This window comes from Cinclus cinclus, chromosome 6 (assembly GCF_963662255.1).
Source record: "Cinclus cinclus chromosome 6, bCinCin1.1, whole genome shotgun sequence".
Lineage (NCBI taxonomy): Eukaryota > Metazoa > Chordata > Aves > Passeriformes > Cinclidae > Cinclus > Cinclus cinclus.
The window spans coordinates 6,274,401-6,300,892 of NC_085051.1; the positions used below are offsets into that span (position 1 = coordinate 6,274,401).

A 26,492-nucleotide genomic window follows, 5' to 3' on the forward strand; every position below is an offset into this window, starting at 1 on the left:
AGAACAGAATGGCTGCAGAACCAGACACAGACCTGTGAGGACTCGCAGGTGGTGTTTAGTCTCCAGTACTCGCAGTCTCGGTCACAAAGTGGGCACATGATGATCTCTCCTCCAATTGCAGGGTCACAGATTTCTTTGCTAAGGAGGAAAACATTGTAAGGTATCTGTTTCCACAACATCTTAAAAGCTGTTATATAAAACTCATTAAAAAAATAAAATAGGAGCTTCATTTGTTCATAGGTCAACATCTGCAGGCTGACAACAAAAATGCCACATCTTGCCACATTCATTGGTGCTAATCAGTGGCTGGTCAGGGTGAGCCAAGAATGAAACAGCTGCTACAAGGAGTAGAATGAACAATTCCCTTGATATGGGCTTTTGGCTCTACCAGCAATGAATCAGGAGTCTGTCAGGAGCTGTACTGCACACGCACTGCTTTCAGGCAAGATATAAACCATGTTATTTCTCATCAGGTTAGCAATGACATCAAAACACCTTTTCTAAAAGCAGAGGGACCACCTCAGCTTTGATATCTGCAGTAAAATTTGCTACGTCAATTTAATGACAGTGGGTAAAATTTAGAATCCCATGATAGTTCTTTGGCATCCAGAGAAATCTCAATACGTGTAACAGTATTCCCAGATGAATTCTTAACTTAGCTAAAATACAAGTCTCAAAATCACATTATTCAACACAATAGATGAGAATTTAAACTTCTAGTCATCTTTTATGGTTAAACTCAAAATTTTATGGAGGCCTTCTTACAGAAAATAGCGAGCAATGAAAAGTCAACCCACTTTTCTTCTCCCCACACCCAACCCCTGAATACAATATATCTTTGGACTTCTGATAAAACAAATACTATACTTATTAAAAAAAACCCACACCCAACTGTGGCTTCTAAGATACTGGATCCCTCTTTGATGAGAGAATACTGCTGATGTGTTTTACTCATGGTTTTGGTTAGTCCAAATGATGACCTACACAAAAAGGTCTGACTGCTCTGCAAGATAGATTAAATAGATGAGCTTAAGGCAACAATAAACACTTAAACAATTTTGAGAGATCTAACAGGTACTCTTAGGACTTAATATATTGCAGTTTCTCCAATACAGAAAGCTATGGCAAACAAAATATTGCTTTTCACCTACAAGCTGTCTTACTAATTGACAGTCACAAGTTCTGCATTAGTGGTCCACCACCTTTTCAGTCAATAAAGACAGCTGAAGAACAAAATTTGTCTGCTCTGACAAGCTTTAAAAGCTTGTTACCTGCTGAGTAACAACAAGTGTAATTTTTTTTTTTTTCAAGAATAAAATTTTCACCTTGCTTAGCTTTTGCCCAGGAGATTTTCAACATTATACTTACCTGCTCATATTTTCATCCATTGTAAACAAGCCATAAAGAAAACAGATTAAGCCAACAACTGCTGCAAGGAATAACATCTCGGTGTAAAATCCTAGCCAGGCAAAATAGATTCCAATCTTCTCACCATAGTATTTTCTGAATAAAAAAAAATTGCAATTAACAGGAACACAAAGTAAAATTTAAAACTGTGATAGAGCAAACTGGCCAGAGTAAAACTGAAATACTTGGCAAAATCCTTTTTTAACAGAAGAGTAAATGCATTGAAGTATTGGGGAAAATGTGGTCTGAAGCTGGCCATGAGAAAGTCACCCAAGCTGCATGAGTGAGGGGAATGATCAGGTTACATGGCATCTTTTGTCCCTTTTTTCCTCCTAGCAGAAACCAACATTAAAATCACTCCTTTCTCTTTTCCACAGCATAGTGTGACAATTTACTTTCTGATTTTTCCAAGGAGTTACACAAATGAAACAGCACAACAGTTCTGACCCTATGGTTAAAACAAATAGGTAATCCACAGAAATACAACCACTAGTGCTACAAACAAGGAACTGTAACCTGTGAACAAAACAATATTCTGTTGTATCACAACAGCTGAATCTCAGAGATCTTAAGTGAGTTTAAATTTGGGGTTAGAACTAAGAATCAATCTTCAAAACTGATTTCGTCAGTATTTTTTTCAAGTCTGCGCTGAAATTTCAACATTTCAAATAATTATTAAACCTTTTTTTTTTCAGAGATATTCTATGTATGTGCTTCTTTACAGCTAAATTATCTGTACTATACCTGACCCCAGCAAGACTGTCTAGACAGAACGAGGCTCAATTTGAGATAATTTTTCCACTTCTTGGACATAACGCCCAATTAATATCCAGCTCTCACCGGATCTTAAGAGTGGCAAAGATTTCCTAGCAGGATGGAGTTACATACACCGTATTAAAGTGAAAGCCAAGGGAACATGAGAACCCCCAGGCAGTATTTCACCTGATCAGGTCCAAAGGCTGCTCTTTGTAGAAGCGCAGGAAGCGAGCCCATTCCATGTAGAGCGTGTACCTTTCACTGTCACAGTTTGGGTCACTCGCCTTTTTCCAGTACTGGCACTGCGAGCAAATCAGAGTAAGGGGAAAACACCTCATCGACAGGCTCAAATACTACATTGAAAGAGACAAACAGGAATGGTGATGCACCCCTCTGAAGACTGTGGAGTTAGTCATTATCAGGTATTTTCACTGTCAAATACTAAGAAAATACTGGAATGTCGCCGCTTTCCCAGAAATTAAGCAACGGAAAATAGCCACAGTTTCTCTGACAGCTTTTGTAATTTAATTTTGCGCCACAGAACTCTACTAGAAATATTTGGCTATGTCAATTATTCATTTTGTGACCCTGATTTTCCTTTTTTCTGAATGTCCCTCAATCACAAAGAAGAGAATGAAAATTGATTTCTAAATAGGAAGCAACCAACAGAAGTTTAAGCAACCTAAAGTTTGCACTTTTGAAAATATTCTGAAAGATTAAATAATTACTTTTTAGACAACGATTTTTGAGTCTGTCTCACAAGTTTTAGATTCTCTTTTGTAAGATTTCTCAGCATTTAAAGTTGGTTGTAGTTGCACAGAAGAGATTCTTGCTTTTTACTGTCTGTGATTTTGGTAGTCCCAACAGTATAAAGTATTTCCCAGCCTAGACTAGCATTCTAGATCCTAATCAGCCAAACTTTTCTCCTGCAAACCTAAGGAATTCACTCCTTTATTTTTATTTTCTAAGGAAAATAAAATATTTTCAAACATTTAAAATATAAACCTATATACAGTATTTAAAAATGTGGCAGAGTTCAGATATATTAAAAAAATAAACTTAAGTTCACTAAAGCATAGTGACATCTGAAATAGCCATTAAAAACACCGAGAGAATTTAAGATTTATGCAAAAAAATTAAACACAACATTTAGGAGGAAAAAATTTTGAAGTGAAGAAGACCATGTAAAACACTGTAACCTATCTCTCTCTTGTTTTCTCCATGGAATTTCAGGGCTAAATCCACATGTGTCATATTAAAAAGTGATCTTACAGCAAAACTAAACACAGTATTTACTATCCTTATCACATTTCCAGTATTACAGTATTTGTACCCCAGAGCTCGCTGGTTTATGGACAAGTCACCATTCCACTTCTACTGAACTGCAGGGTGCAGGCAACTCATGTGACTTCAGTTCCAAAATGGTATGACCCCAAGAGTTTTTCTCTAGCTGCAGGTAGTGTGCACTACTGTGTAACTACAGAGGGTGTGTGTACACACCCTATACACACACACTGCTGAGTGTATGCTGCAGCAGTAGGTATTCATTCATTCCTTGCTGCAATCTAAGGTACTACTGCGTGGTTTGTGTCATCAGCATTACAGGAATATGATGAAGTAAGTCTCTAAAGAAACTGACTGACATATTCTAAAAACGCATCCACAGGAGAGAAACATTTCAGCACATAAAAGCCAAATGGTAGAGCTGACAGGTATGTCTTATGTATTATAAAACAGAATCAATTACTGGGACAAATTGAAAGGTTTGAGTCTATTTTCTTATCTCCTGGAACAGCAAATGTCACAGTAGGTAAAAGAGTGCAAACACTGGGAAATGCTCAAGGGAGCAGAAAGCTGAAATACTTACATCATGAAGAGGATATGCAGCTGTATAGGTGCCATTGTTTAGCAGCCTCTTAATCCCAAATTTCTTCTTCCCTTCTTCTGTTCCATATGGGCAACGTGTAAGAATATAATTAACCTGAGATTTAAAGACAAGAATTTCAGACCTTTCCTATTTTAAGGCCATTTAAAAGAAATCTATAATGAATGTGCACTGTGTACAATCTGCAGGAACAACATGCAAAAGCAGAAAGTATTTCTTCAGAAGGCCTTATACCATATAAGAACACTGGGGGCACAACTGCCTTGTAGACATCCAGATCACTTCCAATAATTATTCTACATTTCTAAGCAAGATGCACAGGTACCCAGGCCTCTCTGTATTTACCTCAGTTGCCACGGTTCCTATAATCCCTCCTTCCTTACCTGAATATTCTGATGATGTGCAAATCCACATGCAAACATAAGTAGGCAAATTCACATACGTACTATTCTGTTTCTCATGGATGGTGAGAAGAAAGTGCTCTCATCATTAATGAGGTACAGCTCCTGCTTGTCCTTGCTGAAGGGTGCTGTGAAATAATCCGGTTCAGGGTGCATCACCTTCTCGGGCAGCCTGAGTGGGAAAAGCACACAGTCCAGGGGGTTCTCCACCATGGGGGGAATGTCATTTTCCTTGATGGGAACTTTAATGTTCAGCACTTCCGCATATGTGATCAGAACCTCCCACGGCGCATGGATCTTCACAAAAAAAATCTTGCCATCTTCAGATTCCTGCTCCAGAAAAGTTAAATCAGACATCAGACTAAACTGTGTTTTATTGAAAGATTTATGGGAATATTTTTCATATAAAAATGCACTGCCTTTTACATATTTTTAAAGGATTTCAAAACAAAGGAGGAGGGGGAATAGAAAGACTTTCTCTGTGTGTATGTATATATATATTTACTGAAAAGCTTGTCTGTGTGGTTGGCTGCTCATAAAAATAATCTTTGCAGTACTAAAAGCTCACAAAGGCTTTTCAAACTATATTAATCTCATACACTGAAGCCTGAAAATTCTCATTACACTGGAAACATGAAGAATAATCTTGTCATAGGCCTCACAAAACATGTATGTTTTTGTAGCGGTGCTCTGCATTCATAGTAGAAGTTGGCAATCAGAAGCACTTTTAATATTGCTCAATGAATTCCCTACCTATGGATGTTACACAGCCTGAACTTCATTGAGAGTTACTTTACTCAGCCTTTGGCATGCTGACTGCATCAGTCAAAATCGCATATTCTCCAGTTATTACATCAAACAGCACCACTAATCAAAAATCCTCAAGTTGTTACAGGGTCCTTCCTCATAATTACAACAACCAATGGGCATAACTAATCCATTCATTACCTTCCAAAACCTGTAACTAATTGTTGGGTGGGATTAAAAGCAGCTGTAAGTATACTTCCCATTTATGAGGATTTAAATCAAATCACAGATACTTTGCTTTCTTGTTATGAAAGCAAAGGCTTTGTTTTCATTATGAAAACAAAAGCTTCCTCTTGAAACAAAATTATTCTGCTTCCATAATTCTTATCAATGTATCTGGAAAAAGCATTCAAATAAACATATTAACCTTATTTCTCCTCAAGTAGTCACACTCCACTGAAATACATGAGCATAACTTACAATTTTTCTCAAAGAAAGAAAGTGGTTTAAGCATTTCCAGGTCTATTCTTTTAGTCCTAATTTTTCTTTTTTTTTTACCTTCTTGTCTTCTGTTTCTAGCTCCAAACCAGCCTTCTGCAGGTTGCTCTCAAATTCTTTTCTCCTTTCCTGAAGAGAAACACAGACACTTTAGTAACTGATGAAGTTAACAACTGAAGTATCACTCACTGATGACTCATTGTGATTCACTTCTCCCAACTGCCCTGATGACAATCCCCTAACCTTCTTTAATGTGACCACCTCAAAGCAAGCAGACAAAAAACAGCTGAGCAAGGGCCAGCTTTGTGATGGGAACCCACCAGAAACTGTACTGACTAGCCACAGGGCACCCATGGGGTAGGAAAAGGCCTGTTCTGTGCTATCTGGGTCCTCAGAGAAGCAACTGATGTCTTGTGTCTTCAGCACTTCTGACTTCAGGAGGCTGGTGTGGGGGGTGTGTTCAAGTTGAGCTGTATTTCCAAGAGAAAGATGAAAAGAAAAATTCTGGAAGCACGTGGAAAACTGATTGCTTACAGCCTCATCTATTTATTTTGTGTATTTAGTTATGCAATTATGCCCAATACAGATACTCAAGTACTGATTACAGACAATTCAAACAGCATTTCACGAATATCACTGATAAGACCAACAAGTCACCCCATGTGCTTAGCTTGCACAAAGTTAGCATGGACTTCATGCAGAGATAACAAACCTCCCTGGGGCAGTGTGTGGTGACTGCATGACCTGAGTGAGCTTTATACCCTTCTTGAACTCTTTTTTTTGCAAATTCCTAAGTGGTATCTTCAGGTAAGAACATTTTCTTCCTCTCCTTCTCTGTATAAGTTTTGCTCCTATTGAGAGACTGTATTGATTTCCTCTTAATTATATAAAATTTGCTGAAGAAATGTCAGAATAACAATAAATTAAGCCAAATATTGAGCCCTACCCTCTTTAAAATGAACAAGCTAGACCACAAACTTATTTCTGGCTAAACCCTGCCACACTTTCTAATGTTTCTTCTATTGGAAAGTCTTAAATGACAGCTTTCAAACATACTTTAAAAACCCAAAACACTGTAGCTTTCAGCCAGCTTTCTTTTCCTGCATGTCTGTGAGGAGGAGACTGCCATATTTGCATTTCAGTTTGCATAACCTACTCAAACGAATGCAGACTGAAGAACAGCTTTCGTAGCCCTCAAACATTTTCCTGTGTTAGTGGCCTCTCATTTTTATGTGTCACAAGTGATTTTGACAAATATTACTAGATATTAAATTAGACACAGGACTCTATAATCTTGTGAATATGATAACTCCTGAGTTCTAGCACATGCTGGGGTGAAAAACAGTAGCATGCACTGTTTTTCCTACAAACCCGCCTAAAAGCACCTGTATAAACATGTCATAGAACTCTGGTTTACTGACATGACAATCAGAGAACACAACTAAAAGGTGATTTAAGAATGTAAGGTATGTTTTAATTGTGTAACAATTAAGGCATGTTAAGATGCTATAGCAAAGCTGACATTCAAGCCTAGTATCCAAAGCTATATGCTACTCTGGATTACTTTTTCTCCTTACAAAGAATTCTGGTGTGCATTTTTTCTCCAGCAAACACTGGAAGAGGGCCAAGCAAGTCAGCTCAGAGGGTTCTCTGCTACCAGACACCAGCCAGCTTCTCTCCAGCTTTGCAGCTCAGGAACAGACAGAGCCAAAGAGTCTGGCCCCATCTTACTTATCTTTCTTCACAGTACACTTAGTGCGATGAACTGCAGTTTCTATTTCTAATAGAAATTATGCTCTTTTTACCACACTGCTCTTCTCCTATAAGCCCCCTCCTCAAACGCATGCAATGTACTGTACTTTCCAGTTAATGAGAAAAACATTTTAAAAGGAAATCAATCTTCCACAACAACAACAAAAATTCCTCCCCCTTTTCTTGCCAAATACTGGATTCCTTCATGTCACTGTCAAAATGGACAAAATGTATCCCTGGACCAGAGCTGGGTGTTTTTAATGTGTACTTGTTAGAATTTTAAGCTTACTGCCCCAAACCTAGTAAACTATACCTGGTGCATATATTTCTGACTCTGCTACAGATGCCACTCTGCAGTCAAAGAGGCACAAGGGAAGCTCTGTAAGTCATCATCCGCACCACATAATGTGGGATAAGCACAGACTAACTTATCATCTAACACATGCTGGGTTGTAAAGAACCATCCCACTAAGATTAACAAAGCAAGATTCAAAGTCCAGCAGTACTGTTATGCCCAATGCAAATGCAACACTGCGTAATCAGGTACCCACGGAAGAGAGATAACCTCTACAAACCTGATTGTGGTAACAATTCTGCTACAATAAAGGGTAACAGTGCAGGTACAACTCCTGGTTGGTCCCTTCTGCCTCAGTATATTCTGTGATTCTCCAATTCTGTGAACTCCTGGTCCTGTACAGGACACTCCAAGAGCCACACCATCTGCCTGAAGCGTTGTCCAAATGCTTCTTGAACTCTGGCAGGCTTGGAGCTGTGACCACTGCCCTAGGGAGCCTATTCTAGTGCCCAGCCACCCTCTGGCTAAAAAAACTTGTAGTTCCTAATACCCAACCTAAACCTCCCCTGACTCAGCTTCATGCCATTCCTTTGAGTCCTGTCACTCACGGGTCTCAGAGAAAAGAGGTTAGTACTTCTCCCTCCCCTTCCCCTCACAATAACATTGCACACTGTGATGAGGTTTCCCCTCAGTCTCCCCCAGGCTGAACAAACCAAGTGCCCTCAGCTCTTTCTCATAAGGCTTCACCTCAAGGCCCCTCACCAGCCCCATGGCCCTCTTTTGGACAGTCTCTCAACCTCTGTGTTTTTTTATATTGCGGTGCCCAAAATCGCACACAGAACTCAAGGTGAGGCTGCCCCAGCTCTGAGCAGAGCAGGACAAATGCCCTCCCTTGCCTGGCTGGTGATGCTCTGCCTGATGCCCCCCTAGAACAGGGTTGGCCCCCTGGCAGCCAGGGCACTGCTGACTCATTGGACTTGATTGTTGTGGGTCCCTTCCAATGCTTTGACTTTTTCTGCAACTACCAGCCAAACTTCTGCAAAACTGCATGGAGAGGTCCCAGTTCAGACTGAGCCCAGCTTTCAACCACTCCTGCACATCTGGGGCGCAGCTGCTAAAGGGCTAACAGCAGCAACAAGCAGCTGATACTTGCTGCCCATGGCTCCCTATCTCTGGTCTAGCTGGTACCTCTAAGAAAGCACAGGTTTCTGTCTGAGATGATGAAGACCAGGAAGGGAACTAGATAAAATTTCCTTTTGTATCTCTGTACCCAGCTGGGGTCAGAGGGACTTTGCTTCCAGTCAACACAGGAGTGAGTTACTTTGCAAAGAGATCTGTGAGTCCCAATGCTCTCTAGTTCTTGTGAATAAATATATTTATGGACAATAAAGACTATGTCCTGGTCATACATCAATACTTTGTTACATGTTTTTATACATTTTATTTATTTTTTCATGTTCACATGCATGTCATATGGTGGTAAAATATTTCCACGTGTGCTGGAGGTTTTAAGGAATAATATTAAATATTGTCTCAAAAAACTGTAATCCTAATTTTTGTTCAGAGACCTCTGTGGTTTGATCTATTCATGTAGCTTACAGAAGGCAAGTTTAAAATAGCATTGAAGCTGGAATGTATCTGGGAATATCAAAAAAGTTAAAAGTTGTTCTGCATGAAGCTAAGGGAAAAGATGAACAGACTGCCTCTTACAGCTGTATCAGGGCTATACTGAAACACACAAAGAAGTTATTTATCTCATTCTTAGAAATGCAGAATAAAGCTGTTTCCTTGAGACTAGGAAACAAAACCGTTTGTCACAACTGTTATTCTCCTGGTATGAACACTTCTATTCTTAGCTGCTCCATTTTACTGTATCATTGTACCACCATGAAAGAAACATTTCTTTCTACGATAACTGTACAATAGCAAGCACAGTGTACGTCACACAAATTTCAGAGGCTGCAGTTCATCAATATTTAAATCTTGTTACCACAAAGACAACAGCACAGTACTTGTATGCTAAGAAGTCTAATTTATGGATGTACTAATTGTATAAAGATCTGTGCTGAATGTAATTATAGGGCAAATGCAGATGCTCCAGGAACTGTGTAAAAAAAATTAGTATCTCCATTTTTGTTTGTCCAGTGACCACAGAGCTAATCTACAGGGCCACTGACCTTCCTCCACAGGGCCATAAACTCCTTTGCAAGGAACAGACATACACAGAATTAAATCTCACAAGACTTAGTGTGGACGTTTAGGCCATTTGAAAAACAGATGCTTCCCCTAGGGAGTGCATTTGTAACTCAAAGAGAAAGGACAATATTGGCTACTAACTCTTGGGTTTTTTCCCACTTGACTGGTTCAGTCAATAATGACATCCATGGACAAGGACTCTGGTCTGGCAAAGATTCCAACTAGCCCCTAATGACCCACAAAGCAATGAGAAGGAAATTTCTGCACACAATATGAGGGAGTGACTAAACTGACCGTCTGACTCCTTTTCCTTCCCACCTGAAACATTACCTAAATAGTATTAATTTATTTCCTAATTTTAAATAATTCAAGTATGACTAATGGGTTTAAGACTTGCTTTAGCAAATTTTGCATGGTTATCTCTCTTCTCTCTACACTGAGTGGTCTTCTCTTCCTTCTTTTTCAAATGCACTTTGCTTCAAGGGAGAAGAAAGCATCTAACTAGGAGTACAGCCTGACAAAAAGTCAGGGTGAGTTGGAAAAAGTATGCTTGCATATAAACCTATGGTATCATAGCTATCAAATATCCTGGTCTCCCAAGAAAATCTATGGAATATGGCCAGCTGAGCAAAGCTAACTGAGATGCTTAATCTGGGAAAAGCGTTAAGAGACATGACAAAGGTTTGGATTTTTTAAAGTAATAAGATGTGTTCTACACTTGTATTTGGATGCAAGGACAGGCAGCAGAAGTTCTTAATGAAAACAGTATTTTCTTCATAAAAGAATGAAAGTTATATGTGATTTTTTTTTAACAGTCCAATCTCGAGAGTATTTTTCCAACGGAAATTTGAATTTTTAATTACAAAATACCTCAATATGACAAGATACAGATTGTAACCATTCTTTGCTTGAAAGACCAATAGTTTTGATCATGATTTTGTCATAAGCATTGGTATAATTACGGTTTTTTTTTTTCAGATACCCTTATCTTTCAGAATAATATGATTACTTGAGAATGTAGTTTATTTTTTATCTCCTTTTTACAATTTTTTTGATCATGAATAAACTTTGGAGTTCCATATTGGAGAAACTAGTTTGTAAATGTAAGCTCTCCTGACTCTGAAAGAAGGCAGCAAATACAGAGAAAAAAACCAAAATCCTTGGTTTTTTTTAAAATATTGTGCTTCATATAAAATTTGTTGCCTTGCCTGCATCTCATCATACTGGATTTTTATACAGCTTGAATTTCTGCTAGCCAAGTTAGACTCATGTGTCAGTGTGAGCAGGTAACAAACAGGTGTCATTAACTGATTCCATCTGACCTATTATTACCAATCAGGCAACTGTGTCTTGCTGGCAAGCTCAGCAAGAATCACTAAGTGGCATTTTAGAGAAAGTTTGTTCTTGTGCTCTGTTACATAGGAGGGCTCTCATAAAAGCCACTTTAAATATTCTTCTAGAAGAATGAGTACACATATGTAGACAGTAAGTCAACCACAGGGAAAAGCTTCAGGAGGACATGCTGTGTTTGTGCTTCTCAGAGTATATTTTAAGAAAAAAGCATTAATGGAAAACTGCATTGAGTCTTGGGCCTGTTTTTCCTCCTACTGCAGTCAAAGGGTGTGAAAAAATAGTCATTGTTAAATCTTGCTTGGATGATCTTTGCTTATTTAGAAGAATCCTCCTTCATTGGAAAGTATGTACAGGTACAAGTATTTAAAAATATTTCTCCAAAGTCTCAGCTAGACTGTTAAATGAAGAAGCAAAATAATTTGAATTACTTTGCTCCATTATCTAATATATTGCTCAGCCTAAGTAATGAAGAGTGATCAATTCAATAAATATAGACAGAAAAACCTAATAAAATTGGGTCCTGACAAACAACAGTAAATTACACAGAAATTTCCATACACGGAATTGCTTTTCAGATGGCTACAGATTTTTAACTAACTTCTATTACAGATGAGTCTAGTGATCTGAAAGGGTTAGTAACTGATATCCATCTTATTATAAATAAAAATTAAGAGGACTTCAAAAAGACAAACTTACCAACTTTTTTTCCCATTCCTTATTAAGATCATCCACATAGGAGAGAACAAAATCAATTCTCCTGACACCATCCCTGAAGAAAATAGAATCTTTGCTTTGATGTCTTTTATCAATCTGTAGAAGATACAGGCATACAAAGAAAAAAGCAAGCATTACTATTTTTTAAAATACAACAGAACGCAAAGAAGTTTCTCCCCATATTGCCACAGTTCTTCAGTTTCTTTACAGCTGAAGATATATTTGGGCAAGTTTTAACAAGGGCTACATCTAGTTTAAATAATTTCAAAATTAACAACCTATGTCCACAAGCACTACATGTAAATAACAGGTAAAGGAAAAATAAATATATGTATGCATATATATGTTAGTGTAGCAATACTTGTGAATACTCAAAGCAGGTAGCAAAATGTAAATTCCATGCATTTTCCTCTACATAACAACATTCACTAAATCAAACCACCAGAAAGACGTATGTCCCAGCAATGACCACATCTCACAAAAATACAGGGGTGATGTTTCAACATTGACTATTTACTTTCACGGGAAAAAATATACCTAATAAAATATATCAATGTAACAGAGTAATTAGTATTCCAACTGATCTATTAAAGGCCATATTTTAATTTACCAACATGCCAGAATGTCTTAGTAACAACATCCACCTTTTTCACTATCAGGCCACAGTAGTTAATGTTAGGCAAATTAAAGACTGTAACCTCACTCTCCTAGGGAAGTTAACTCATTAGGTAATGTTATTTATTATCACATCAACATTCAGCTCTATCAAATCACATACAGCAAAGTGCTTTCCACAGAAGCAAACATTCTGGTTTAGATGTAAATGTGCTGAGGAAGGTTGGTGTTATTTTTTCAACCATACCTATCAGCAAAAGTGTATTTGTATAGGGCTGAATTGGGGTTTTATTTTATTAGAGTAGGAACAGAAGAGATTATTATGTCCCGTCTTTTCCCTTTCATACCATGCAAGGATGCATGTGCTCCCTGGCAAAGCATAGAATATGTATTTGTAACTGTGAACCTTGCTCCCAGTTAACAAAAGGCATCACACAGTGAAGCATGTTATTACTGCAGCATCCAAGCCACTTGCAATAGCATTCATCACTGCTTTACCCTGAGACGTCGCTTCAGGAACAGATTATACTTCCTTCCACTCTGCTGGAATAACCAACAAGTAGTTAGCAGACCCACTGTTTCTCTCCAAGAACCAGCTGCTTCAAGCATATACAGCTCAACTACAGCAAGCAAGAAATCCACGTCCTTTAAAGCTAGGAAAAGCCACCAACCATCAGAAAAACACAAGTGCCCACAAATAATATGATTATCATGTCTTTTTTATTAAAGACAAAGCTGGGCTGGAATCTGTTTGGACAGTGAAAAATATGTTTTAAGATTATGACTCCTATAATACTACTTGCCATCGTTTGGATACTTAAGCAGATTTTAAAAAGAGCAGTAAGAAAGTGGTTTTGAGTGTAGAGTAAAGGCACCAAAACACTGGCTTGTGCATAGTGCATGCATGTTTCTGCTATACTTGTGTTTGGTCAGACCCACTGGGACACAAAAAGACAAATGGCAACTATACAATTCCAGAGCTGACAAAACCACAAGTAATAATATACACGTAATTCATGTGTTTATCTTTAGCTAAGCTGAAATTAAATAAAAATAATTGAAAATCCTATTGTTCCATAGTGCTGCACAACTTTATGCATCTTCACTAGACACACTGGTAGCCACTGAAATCAGACACTTGAAGCAGCCATGCGTTAGGAGAATTCCCGCGTTCCTATCTTAGCCCTTGGGGAGCTACAAAATACTGTTGCAACTCAATGCAGAACAAAAAAAAAAGCTAAAATAAATTACTTCCTGAAAATGCTGCTATCCAGTCTTTGCCTTTCCTCTTCAGCAATTCTGTTAAGGTTTTTTGCTGTTTATCTTACTGAGAAATATTTTCAGCAGATCAGTAAGATTACTTTGTATGGCTGAAATCTGGACAGCTACCTCAGAAATGCTTTTGCTTCCAAATGTGGTACACCATCTCGCATGATTAAAAGGCTCACAAAAATCAAGGCATCCAATAGCAGAAAAGAAAAAAGCATTTCTCTGTTCTATTTTGTACTTACAGGTTTAGGTCTTTCTTTGCAAAAAAAATTGTGACTACATACAAACTGCAAGTTCAGATACCATGTAATCAAGTTAAAACAGTGCATGCATGTTTTAACCACACTAACATCTGTACAGAATCAACAGTACTGTAATTATTCAGCATTACAGTAAGTGAACCCCAAAGTGCATTCTAGCAACTTACGTTAGCAATTGCCCCAACCACAGATTTAAAAACCAGTGACTTCATGAGCACAGAAATTGTTCTAGTGTACTAAATTAATGTACACAAAGAAGAAATAAAACAATAAGCAATACTTACTTCAAAAAAAAGCTCCTGCTGAAGGAGTACCCCACATTGATTTGGTTGCATAGTTATAATTAGATTATTCAATACAATTGAAGAAGCATTTTATCTTTATTGCCTTCAAAATTTGGTCGTTTTCTAAGATGCATCACAATCCTCAGCAATTAAAGTTCTAACTATCAATTTAAGAAGATGCAGAAGACATTGTCAGAGCTGCTTTTAGAAGGGGAATACTTATCACTTCCTTCTCCTTCTATACACAGGATTATTCACTGCAGATAGTGACAGGCCTGCTTATTAAATCCATAAATTTTTGCCTTCCATTTTGCTGCATTTGGATTTCACAAGGAGAACAAGATCAGTCTTGCTTGTTCATAAAGGTTTATACAAGTTCGACGTATTTAAAAAGTTTATAATTTGCATTGATTCTATCAGTGGATCATTAAACATTGTGGATTTATACATCTTATTTCTTAACAGCTGTTTCCAGAACTGCATGAATGCAGTTAATGATCCTCAACAACCTGCAGTTATTAAATGAAGTTATACCTCATCACAGAAAATATTCTGAAATGTGTTCCTCCTGCAATACAAGTAACCGAATTAAAAATTCCCAACACAGTACAGACAGCAAGCTGAAGCTTTTTAGTAATTAAGTTACACCCAATGAGGAACTAAAGAAGAGATGGAGCCCTAAGGCATATGGTGAAAGCTCAAGAAGCAACAACCACAAGTCACAACAGGAAAAATTCCTTCTGGATGTGTGTTGGTTGAGTGGGAATGGGCACAACAGATTGCCCAGAGTGACTGCATAATCTTCATCCTCAGAGATCACACAGCCTGATTAAAATAGGCCAGGACTGATCTGCACTCACTGTGCAACCTGATCTACATTTGAAGCCAGTCCTGCCTTGAGTAGGTCCATCTGGAGGTCCCTTCCAATCTAATTTCGCTGTAGCATTCTATGAAATCACGTTACTGCAAACAGTGAGCATTTACCAGGGCTTTCAAAAAGTTGAATAAATCCATCAACTACAAAGCAAATTACAAATCCCACCTGTTCAAAACACAAGTAATGCCCTCGTGTTACCCTGTAATAGCTTTCCAGCCTCATTAGTCTAGTTACCCAAGAACTGTGACCACTCAGCTTGCAGACAGATGTCCTAACTGAATGCTGTAATGGTATAACACGAAGAGAGAAATTTTCTTTTTGCGTGGCATAAGTGCAAGCTTACAGGTTTCATATGGTATTGTATCAATAGTTTCAGTTATCCTGTATTTCATGGTTTCTCTCTAGATAGCCAGCAGAGGCTGGGGTATTGGACCATGTCCAGCCAAACAACCCTCCAAGCACCTAGGCTTGCAGTCCTCACCTCAGACACAATCCAAAACCCTGCAGCAGGTAGCACACACTCAACAGGACAGGTGACAGGAGAGACGAGGATTTCAGTAAGGAAACAAAGCACAGCTCAAGACGCAGTAAGGCTGTAAGAGCCCCTGGTCTGTTCTGTTCTGTTCTGCTCTGCCCAGCCTGCTTCGGGCGTGTAAACACTGGCCGGCAGCCCCACGCAAGATCCAGCTCCACCCAGACTCGCCGTTCAGCACTGCTGAACGCTCGCTCAGGAGTCCTGGGCTGCCTCACCTCACGGGTGCCTCTGAGACACTGCTGCAGGGCCAAGGCAAACAGCAGGGCACAGGGAGCCGAGAGGGTAAAGCAGCTGCTGGAAGAGGCAGCAACCACCAACACCGGCACCGGGAGCGCTTGAGAGGGACGCGGTGGGCTGGAGCCGAGGCACGGGCGCTGTGCCGAGCGTCTCTGCGGCCTCAGGTGCCCGGCACACGGACAGCGTGGCCAGCCACCCCCGACGGGTGAGCGGCATCGCAGCACCCAAAAGGCAAACGTTTTGCAGATTGTACCTGAATATTCGTCTGGCTTGGTTTTATGGGACTCTCAGGGATTTCTGTTTCTGGTTATCCTTCCGACAGGAAATGTATCCTTACAGGTTACTTAGCACAACTCTCACCTTGTAGGCATGGAGCTTCCTCCAAATACACCCTGCTACTAAATATCCCAGCCCTCTCTATGTCCACGCTTCAAACACAGGGAAACTTATCCTAGAGCAGTACTTTCCAGATTATTATTCAGTCAGAAAACTGCAAGTTCCTTAAGAGCCTATGTTCAGAAACATCCTTCTCAAATTCACTACCTCAGACCTCAAGCTTTCCCCAAATGTCCAACCCCACAGAGCAGGGACTGCCGGTTCAGATCTTAGCCCCCTTCTCCTTCTGCATCTTGTATAGATTTTTTTTTTTTTTTTTTTTTTGGTAAGGTGGTTTGGAGCAGCATTTTCAGTAACAAAGCAGCAACCAATACCAAGCAGAGGTGAAGGAACCCATCAGCTTCATTAGTTACAGCACAGGGAAGCACCTCTAGCTGTGACTAACTAGAATGACAAGAGGTTACATTAATACCATGGAATGGTTTTTATGATCCCCCATCAGCATATCAAGGAAATACATTATCATAGTCCTACATTTCCAGGCAAAAAAAAAAAAACAAACAAAAAAAACAACCTGAAACTACAACATTAAATTGACTTGTAACATTTTGCTGGCTTAAAAGATACAGTCTACAAACAAAATATTTATTTTATTAACTGCATACCTTTGGTAATCACACAGCAAGTTAGACATAAAACAGACAGTACAAAATCCCCAAAGAACTACATTAAAATGCAACTAGGTAATTTATGAATTAGCAATCTATGGCAGAAAAACTTTCAGAATACAAAAATGGACAAAAATATAAAGTTTGAAAGCTGAATCACAATACAAGAAAAGTCTCCATAACTGAAGGGTAGGAAACATTCCACAGCTTTAAAATAAAGTTACCACCTTCACTTAGATCCCCAGTTTGCATGGAATACTTATATACTCCTCTTTTTCACTGAATTAAAACATGCTACAGGAAAAACACATGGCTATAAGTGCTGCTATGCTAAATATATATATATATATACACATTTATACATATATATGAACTCAAACATAACTTTATAAATGCATTTCTAAATTATATAAATGTATTTCCAAAAGTAAAATGCTCCTGGAAATACATTTACAGAACATATATAAATACACAGGTATTTTCCTGAAAATGAAAATGTGTATTTCTGGTTTATGCACTCAGTTCCTGTTTTACCAGTCCCTTGCCATGAAGTTCTTGTCATTATTCTTCCTTGAAAGAATCCACCCAACTGAAGACACTTTAAAGGTGTGTACTCTTAACACCAGCCATCCCTATTTCCAGTTACACTTCATGCAGGCTATAAGGTTGCATACAAAACTATAACCTTTCCCATTCAAAGAAACACAAAATCCCATGTATTTCCTGTAGCTAAAACTTGCAAAAACTGCTTCTTTCACCTTAGCCCATGTTTCAGTTCTGAACCACATTAAAATCTGAAAGCTTGAAAACATGCATTTCAAAGCAGGTTAAGACACCAAGATATTTGCACTGAAATATAAATGCACATAAAAAGCCTCTCTGGATAAAAGAATACATTAAACAAGAACAGAACGAAGAAAAATAAAAAGTAAGATAGGAGAGCGTATGTGTTAGACACCAGAAGACAAAAGTAAGCAAGGAAGACACCAGAGCTCAAAGTAAGCAAGCAGACAGTTTTAACACACCTCAGCATGTACTTCTTCTGTTATTTTAAACGACTTTTTATACTTTTTCTCCATAAAACAATAATGATTAAGTTTTTCGATATATTTGAGAATTTATATAGTTATCTTGTTTGGGAATTTCAGTAAGTGGCTATTCTGAGCCTTTCCTTATTATTTACTACAATTAAAAAAAAATAAAAGAGAGGCAACATATTTCAAATTATGTCAACATTTGTTTCTTGCTCTTTAAAACATTTTAAAGTATCATGCTGACTCACAGAGCCCTCAGGCCATCATGATAAAAAGGAATCCCACATTTGTTAATAACACCAGAGTAGAATACATCCTATATCCCATCAAACCAAAACAATGATAAAAAAGTAAACTTTCCAGTTTTCTCCACCAATCTCAACATCTCAATTTTGTCTATTATCCTTTTGATTTATTCAATTTATCTTTTAAGTCATCTCCAGGAATAAAGGCAAAACCACATTAATTTTTTATTAACTAGAAAAAATTGTTTTCACAAGGATGGCATTCTTGAAACTGGAAAATTTTCTGGTGAGGGATATTTTGGCATACTGTCGTAGAAGACGCCACACAAATTCATGCAAGAAAGCATGAATACTTCTTACTGCTTACCACTTGATGTTCAGGGATGAGTAAAGTAGTCTCAGTGCTGTTTAGGCCCTGCCAGTGGCATCACGGGAAAAACACAATTTTTTTATTAGCGATGATGCAAAGGCTAATTCAGAATTAAAATTAAAGGCTAATTCAGAAGAAACAACGTAGATCTTGGTTTTAAGTTGCTGAAAAGCTCTTCTGAGTGATAGGTGGATTTTCAATTGAGATAGTCAGAGTTTAAACTAACCTCTACTTCCTCAGAGGAGCTTGGTCTCTAGCCTACACTATCAACTTTTACATGGTCCATACCAATTTTTAAGCATCAATAATTACAATTTTTGGTAAGAGTTAAACAGTATGCATTTTTTATAAGAACTAAACATTTCCATTAGAAAAAATACAGTCTGAACAAGTTGGTACAGATTGCCATTTATAAACTGGTGAAGAACAACCGTTTATAGTACTCTTATTTATTTTGATACCCAAGAGAGAAAATGTACACAGCATAGGTGACTGTGCATTCGGAAAAAATGTGCTGCCCCTTACCTGGTTATTTTTTAACTACAAACTGAAATTATACAGCGTACACTGAATGAAAACAAATGCAAGGAGACAAATCCTTAACCTCACAGTGTAGACAAGGGAAATCGGTACCAGTAATTGCAGTTACATCTAATGAGACTAGTGACAGCTTCCCAGTTTCCAGCTCTGATCCACACCCAGCGAGGCCCTACCCTGATGTTAATTGTACAAGATCTGGGTGCTCCCTGTTTTCCTGTACGTTGGTGTGGAGGCTGCTGCAACATCCTCAGGCCAGACTCCACACAGGTATGACAGGAACACCAAGAGCAGAGGATTCTGCAGAGCACAAGCATCCTACACACGTGGCCACCGTGGCCCTGCAGCAGCAATAGGTTTTGAGTTCAGGTGCTGCTATTGGAATGAATAACGTTTCTCAGTATCTAATTAGTAAATATCATCACACTTTAGTTTTGTCTTGCTTCTGTGTGGTTTGAACACAAACCACAGACAGATTAAAACAGTGCAACCAGTCAGTGCAAGTCCATTATGAAAACACAATAGCTCTCAGTGGAATTAAATTAACTTTCAATAGAAGCAGAATATTAACAGCATTTTATTATTATACTATCATTTACTGATTTAGAGTAGCAGAATTTCAGAAAGTTTATTACCCCAAATCCAATTTTCATAAAGTAATGTTTTTTATTTTTTTTAAATAACATTTTTCACTTTCATTACAATTCTTCTTGAGAGAAATCACTAAGGTCCATTCCTGTCCTGGTTGCACACCAGGTAATACATACACACATCTTTACATTCTTTTTTAATGATGTCATGTCTGGGTATTTGCTTATCTAAGTAAATAAAAAATGTCCTTTTCAGAATGCAATAAAATAAACAGAAAGATCGATCTGGTTTTTGGTAAGGAATACCCCTGAAAAACAATGGAAATATAAACAGCTGCACTGTGCTCCTACCATAAGATAGTCTGAACTGAGTTTGGAGGTCTAATACTCCTGTCACTGATGCTACTGGAAAAACTTGCACTTTCAGTAGAGGAATAAGAACTGAGACACTTAAGTGGAAAGTTTTTCTCCAATTATACACTGTAAATACTTGCCATGGAAAGCACTGTTCCAACTGAACACCAGTGAAAGCAGTGTCTTGCTTTTTTCAAGGCTCCTGACCTCTTCATTGCACACATTCCCCCCCATCCACACTGGTACCCTTCCATCTGCTTTTATCCAGCCTCTCCATCCCATAGTCCTCCCACCCACTGCTCACCACCTCCTCCATGGTTAGATGCAAATACAGGTTTTAGCCACCCACTGGTGTCACTGCCCACACTGCTTCACCCAGGGATAATATTCGATTACATTTAGTGAAACACAAAGCTGTGATGCACAGCTAGCAGAGGCCTTTGTACATTCCTATGCATTCTGTTAAATGCTTCCCTGTTAGTCATGAGATCTTACTCTGTTCAGTATAACTGTCAGAAATTAATTAGCTCAAGTCATTAGGATTAGCTATTTTTAAACTGGCACTCACCTTCTCCTGCACATTTCATGTACTCTGATAGGAACACACTGCTTTTTCAGATATGCCAAAGTCTGTGCAGCACAAAGGGGCTCCAACATTGGTAACACATGACATGCAAAACAAGAATCAACTCAATCCAGCTTTGTTGAGATGAAAACCAAGGAGGCTGGCAGAGGTAGCAGCAGTGTTGGGCTGCTCCCTTTTAGTCTCTTTAGCCTTTAATGCACTCTGGATCTCCAAAAAACAGCCCTCGTGCTTTTGTTAAGACTTCTTCCAAGTCTTTTTGTACTTCTTTCTAGATTTTGAAACTATTTTTTTCCATCTTTGCAATATTAACAATGATATTTTACGTTTCTCTACTTGAAGATCCACTCGTCTGAACTGAAAAATGAACAAGCATGAAAAGTAATGCACAGCATGATGGTGTTCCTTCAGAAAAAAACCCTAACCAATTAAGTTGAAACAACTGCAATACCTGCTGCTCTGAAAAAAAGAAAATAACCTATGAATCAAGCGTTAATTGTGGTAAAATGCATTGCTTTAATAAATTTGCCAATTTAATTCTGCTAACCTGGTTTAAATAAAGACAGCTTGTTCACAGATTTTCTTATGATGAAGTTACATTATGGAAAATTCTGATTAGCAGGAGCTTTTAGTAAGCATTTCACTGGTGTGAAATTAACAGAAAGGTCAAAATTTAATGTATAACTGTGCAAAATCAATTCCTACCTCATTACAGGTAGAATAGGGCACAGTTCCTGCAGTCTTACTCAGACAGTAGTGCATTCACCTGCCTTTTATGAGGTGGAGTCCGCATACTAAGCAAACATTTCAAATTACTTTGTGCCTCTTAACTGGAATTAAAAATAGTCCTCTGTACAGCTGGACCTCCACAGATCTTGATAAACTGGTGATTCAATTTTGCACAAAAGCTGTACTAATTTTACATTTATCTCATCTGAATGGCCTAAACTCTTATTATCAGAAAATGTAAAACAAATTCAATTTTTTAACCTTTCCTCCAATCTTGAAATAACTGAGTGATCTCCTTTCCTGTTAGGCATAGGAACTCTATTTTGTCAGTGTGTTTCATCTTCATTTACTTAGTAACCTGAACAACTAATTACAATCCCTGAGCAGACACGCCATTGCATATTTCTCTGGTGTGCTCTCTGCACAGATAGAAAACACAGAGGAAAAAAACATTCTCAGGTTTTATTTAATTCATTTTCCAATGTGCTTGAAAGGACTTCCAGAGGAATTTATGTATTTCTTGGAACAAGAGCTCCATAAAGACTGATTCAGGTAGATTCTACACAGGGGTTTACTTAAGTCAGTTGCCCATCCCTAAGAGAAGTGACTGTCTGTGCATTACTGATTTAATAAGGCCATAATTAGAAGCAGTCCCCCACTGCAGCACTTATTTGAAAATACCCCCATTATATCCTTTTTTCTCCCCCTGCTCCAGTCTGCTGTTTGTGGAAAACATCTCCTTGCCTCCCTGCATGACAAAGCATCTAGAAATTACTTATGCTATAAGTCTTGGAACATGAAAAGCTGATGAAGGCCAAGTCCAAGATCTTACTTCTTTTGTTCCTGTGGAAGATTAAAGAATAAGGAACATAGGGAGACTCAAGAAGAAGTTAAAAAAACAAAACACAAAAAAAATCCAGGGTGAAATACACAAGAATGCAAAATCATGAAGGACCAAATGCACCACTGGTTGGTGCTCCAATGCTTTTTGAGTCCTGGACTTCATCCAACTTTTGTATACATGCTGGCAGGCTCACTACAGAGTGTTCTTCACTTTCTGTTTTACTTGCATCATTCCTTATATCCAAATCACATATTCCTTTGCAGATTACAAAAGAAAAAAACCCCACAAGCTCCCACTGAATTATGGATGGGTAACATTTCTGCTCTCCATATTAAATCTAGATTTGTTCTTTCCCTCCTCTGTTGCTAAATCAACAGTAAGGCCTTAGCTTTTTCTCTGTGCTGCTGAAGAGAAGCATCCTGTTGAGGGATGTTATGTTTTTTCTCTTCCAAAAGAACAGACAGCCTGAGCAAAATGAAGCAGTGACCTGAATGTAAGTTCATTTAACTCTTTCCCAGTGGTTTTTTTTAATTAATTCCCCTTCTGTCTTAAAATTACTTGACTTAAATTGATTTAGAAATTCTAAATGTTCATATTTTTTAACTTCAGAAACATTATTAAGTGACAAAAAAAAATTACCAACCTCTTATGGAGGTAAAAATCATTTAATAGAGAAATGTGCTACCTGTCAAAACAAGAACAAAGCATATTGACTTGAGCTCAGAAAGGCCTTGGTGAAAAGAGGAGAAACCATGCTGGGATAGAAGATCCTGCTGAATTCCTACAGGAATGCATCAAAGATGTTAAGGCAGCCTAGCAAAGAACTGAGAGGGAAGAAATTCTTCCAGTTTATACAGAAGACAATTGAAGATGTGACAGCACATGAAGACAAAAGATTAGCATTATATGAAAAGAATCCCATAAATAGTAGGGGCTATCTTACTATTGCAATTAATTAATAGAAAAACTTTTAAATATAGCCTTAAACTGAATTCTAGAACATTAATCATCAAGAACTAAGCCTGTCATGGCTGATAAGAGTGTGAAACTGGACAAGAAGATCAAGAGTATCTCTGCAACTTTATGTCTGGCTAATGCACAGAAAGCAAAAATCAGATAAATGACAATGTGTTGGGGTTCATTGGGTAGGACAGGGCAAAGCAGAGAAAAATACTAACTTAAATGTAAGCAAACATCAGATAACCACCTGATCTGCAGAAAGAAACTAAGGCCAAACAAGTTGTCTCAGAGGGAGCAATGAAAACAACAATACAAGACCCCCAAGTTACCAACTACTTACTGATATTGCTTATATGACAATACTTTGTGATATTTAATAACAAAGTAAAAGAAAAATACTTATGCAAGGAAACATGTAAGTAGAGAATAAGAGAAAAGGCTTCATGAAGTTACCAAGGAGAGATTTTTGAGAGGATAACCAGATGTATTTTTCCCAGACATGAATGTGCTGAAGATAAAAGCCTCCTCCTTTCCCACCCCATCATGAATCCTTCAAACAAGGTTCAATTCCTATTTCTCTCTATATATATGACACACATTGCACTCTTTCTCCTATGCTTCCTGCCTTTTCATGTGTCCTAATTCAAGTAGTGACTTCTTCCAAGTTTTGGTGAAACTGGTCATCTCCATCCATTCAGCGACTCTGGTAAGTAGCACAGAATCAGCTTATCATGATATGATGGCCATTGTTCAGTGAAGCATTTGATATGGCTGTTCACTGAAAATTTTCCTGGAGAAAAAGATGATTACAACTCCTACTACAGATTCAGAAGGGAATAAATAGGATGAACATAGGAACAAGTTTTAAAATGGAACTGGTAAATTTATGAAAACATTGGGATGATATGGCTGCATGCTCTAAGAAGACAAAGATCTGTAACCTGGGAAGTCCTTCCGAGTTCTGTCTTTGTGTGACCCTCTCCAGATTTGGCTCTCAGAAGATGCTGAGGACATATTTTACTATTAAGAAGCTCAGCAGAACGGCTGCAGCTTTTCAACACTCAATTCAACAATTTCTGATCAGTGCTTATGGCCAGTATTAGACCCTATTTTGACAGAACTGTTGTTTCTTTTCCTATAACTTTCCATCTTCCTCTAAGCACATAACAACAATAAACAATAAAACAATACAATAAAATACCAATGTGAAGATCACATATTTTCAATACTCATTTTGGACCAGTTTCTCAACTGAATACTGGCCACACACTGCTACCTCTTCAAGACATTTTGTACTGTACATACTAAGCAATGAGGTACTGTGAAAAAATGTACAGCGATGAAGCTTTGCATGTGGCACATAATGTGGTACTCTAGTAACTCAAATCTTCATCTGCTTTCTCATGAATCTTGCTGCACTGTCACAAGGCTCCTAGAGCAGTGGAACTCTTGATTTCCCAGCAAGCCAGCAATATGATACACAGCACAAAACAAAGTGTTTGGTTTGTGCAGAAAACAGTATATTTTTCCAATTGTCAAAACATTTAAAGATCATGTGATTGTCATTTCAAGACTGATACAGGAAATACCATTAAGCTCATACTGTTTTCTACCACTACTGACTACTGTGTTGTAGCACTAGCACTGCTAAGTCTCTCCTGAGACACAGTGAGTGTCATGTCATATTCATGGCTTTGCTCTTTCAAAACTATACAGGAAGAAAATTTTTACATGGATAAGAAGGAGGTTTAAGACAATCTACAAGAAATACTAGTTCTGAAAACTAATTATCTTTTTCACAACAACCATTCTTCTTTTTTCCTACCAAGTAGTACCTTAACTAACATCATTCATACTGTACCTTACCTCAGAGCTGCTTGGGATTTCTGATCCTGCAGTTGAAATAGTTTCAGGTCCATTGCATTCTTCCCCTGCAGAATACAGAAAAAGAGATTCATATAAATAAATCCCATTTTTTAAAATACTGTTGCAGCTGAAAATTACGTGGACCTTGAAGGCATGGAACTATGAACAAGTAAAGGATAGAAAATAATACTCATAATAGGCATAATACATAAAGTCTTCAAGAATGGTTCTTCAGAAGGGAAGAAATACTGTTACACAAAATATACTCCGTCTGTACTACCTTGGTGTAACCTTGCATTCAAAGAAACGTTTTTTTTAACTGTGAGAGAAAAAAAACAAACAACTCATGTCATCACTTAGCTTTCTTGTCTCAAATATCTGCTAGGTCTAAGAGGGTTTCATACTCAGAGCTTTGCTGCCTTGGTTATGGAAGTTCAATTACCTCTGGAAGTGTGTGCTAGAAATCAAACTGGGGTATGATTTTTTGCTAAGAAGTCAGTGATGCATAATCTCAAGACTACAAATACCCATGTAATGGAGATATGACAACAGAATCAAGAATAGTAATATGAACTTAATTACTTAGCTTCTTGTACAAAAAGCAAGCAAACAAACACCCCCTCCCCCCCAAAAAAACCAGCTCCAAAACAGCAACAATAAACCAAACAAAAAAAAGCCTTCATTTTAACAACAGTTGTGAACTCCAACATGACTTTCCCACAAATAGTCATTTCACCAAAGACACTGTTAATGTTAAATGTTAAAGGGAAAATCCTATTTAATACCTTCATAATCTTAAACTGGATCGAGCTAGTGGCTGGGTTTGTGCCTCTGAATTTATACTGTCACCAGTTTCCTCTGTAGAGCAATTCTGAAGCCCCCAACCTAGGTTCCTGCTCCAAGAAGATTTTTGTAAACAACCATCTCTCTCTGCTGATTAGGCAGATCAGTCTCTTCAATCAGGCATCTAAATCACTCCACCACCAATGGAAAAGAATAAGCAGTTTTGAAAATACATGATCAAAATCCAGACCATGCACCTAAAAATCGTGTCTCTTTATTTCAGAAAAGAGAATTCATCTTACTTCTTTCTCCATTAAGGAAGCATTGCTGAGTATAGCTTAGACTGGACAGACTTACACTGGACCACTGTCAAGACAGCCAAAGTTGGACTGTTTCTGCCAATGAAACAAGTGCACTCTTCCTTTTGTGCAAATATTTCATGTCAAAATTGCATCCAAGATATAAAGTGGAGCAGGATATAAAGTGGAGCTTCAAAAATACATAATAATCTA

The 26,492-nt window shown here is 38.0% G+C and overlaps 1 protein-coding gene across 1 annotated transcript in view; it reads right to left on the reverse strand.

The window, feature by feature from the left end:
* The window catches only part of ANO5 (anoctamin 5), a 56,203-nt gene that overhangs the window by 18,716 nt on the left and 10,995 nt on the right, over positions 1–26,492 (reverse strand). Inside the window, exons 3-12 of the mRNA XM_062495945.1 lie at positions 25,198–25,262; positions 18,732–18,779; positions 13,118–13,162; positions 11,987–12,100; positions 5,755–5,823; positions 4,495–4,779; positions 4,031–4,144; positions 2,350–2,465; positions 1,369–1,503; positions 33–138 (exon numbers count right to left, since the gene is read on the reverse strand). Of these exons, the coding sequence (XP_062351929.1) occupies positions 33–138; positions 1,369–1,503; positions 2,350–2,465; positions 4,031–4,144; positions 4,495–4,779; positions 5,755–5,823; positions 11,987–12,100; positions 13,118–13,162; positions 18,732–18,779; positions 25,198–25,262 (1,097 nt within the window). The remainder of the gene's footprint in view (positions 1–32; positions 139–1,368; positions 1,504–2,349; positions 2,466–4,030; positions 4,145–4,494; positions 4,780–5,754; positions 5,824–11,986; positions 12,101–13,117; positions 13,163–18,731; positions 18,780–25,197; positions 25,263–26,492) is intronic.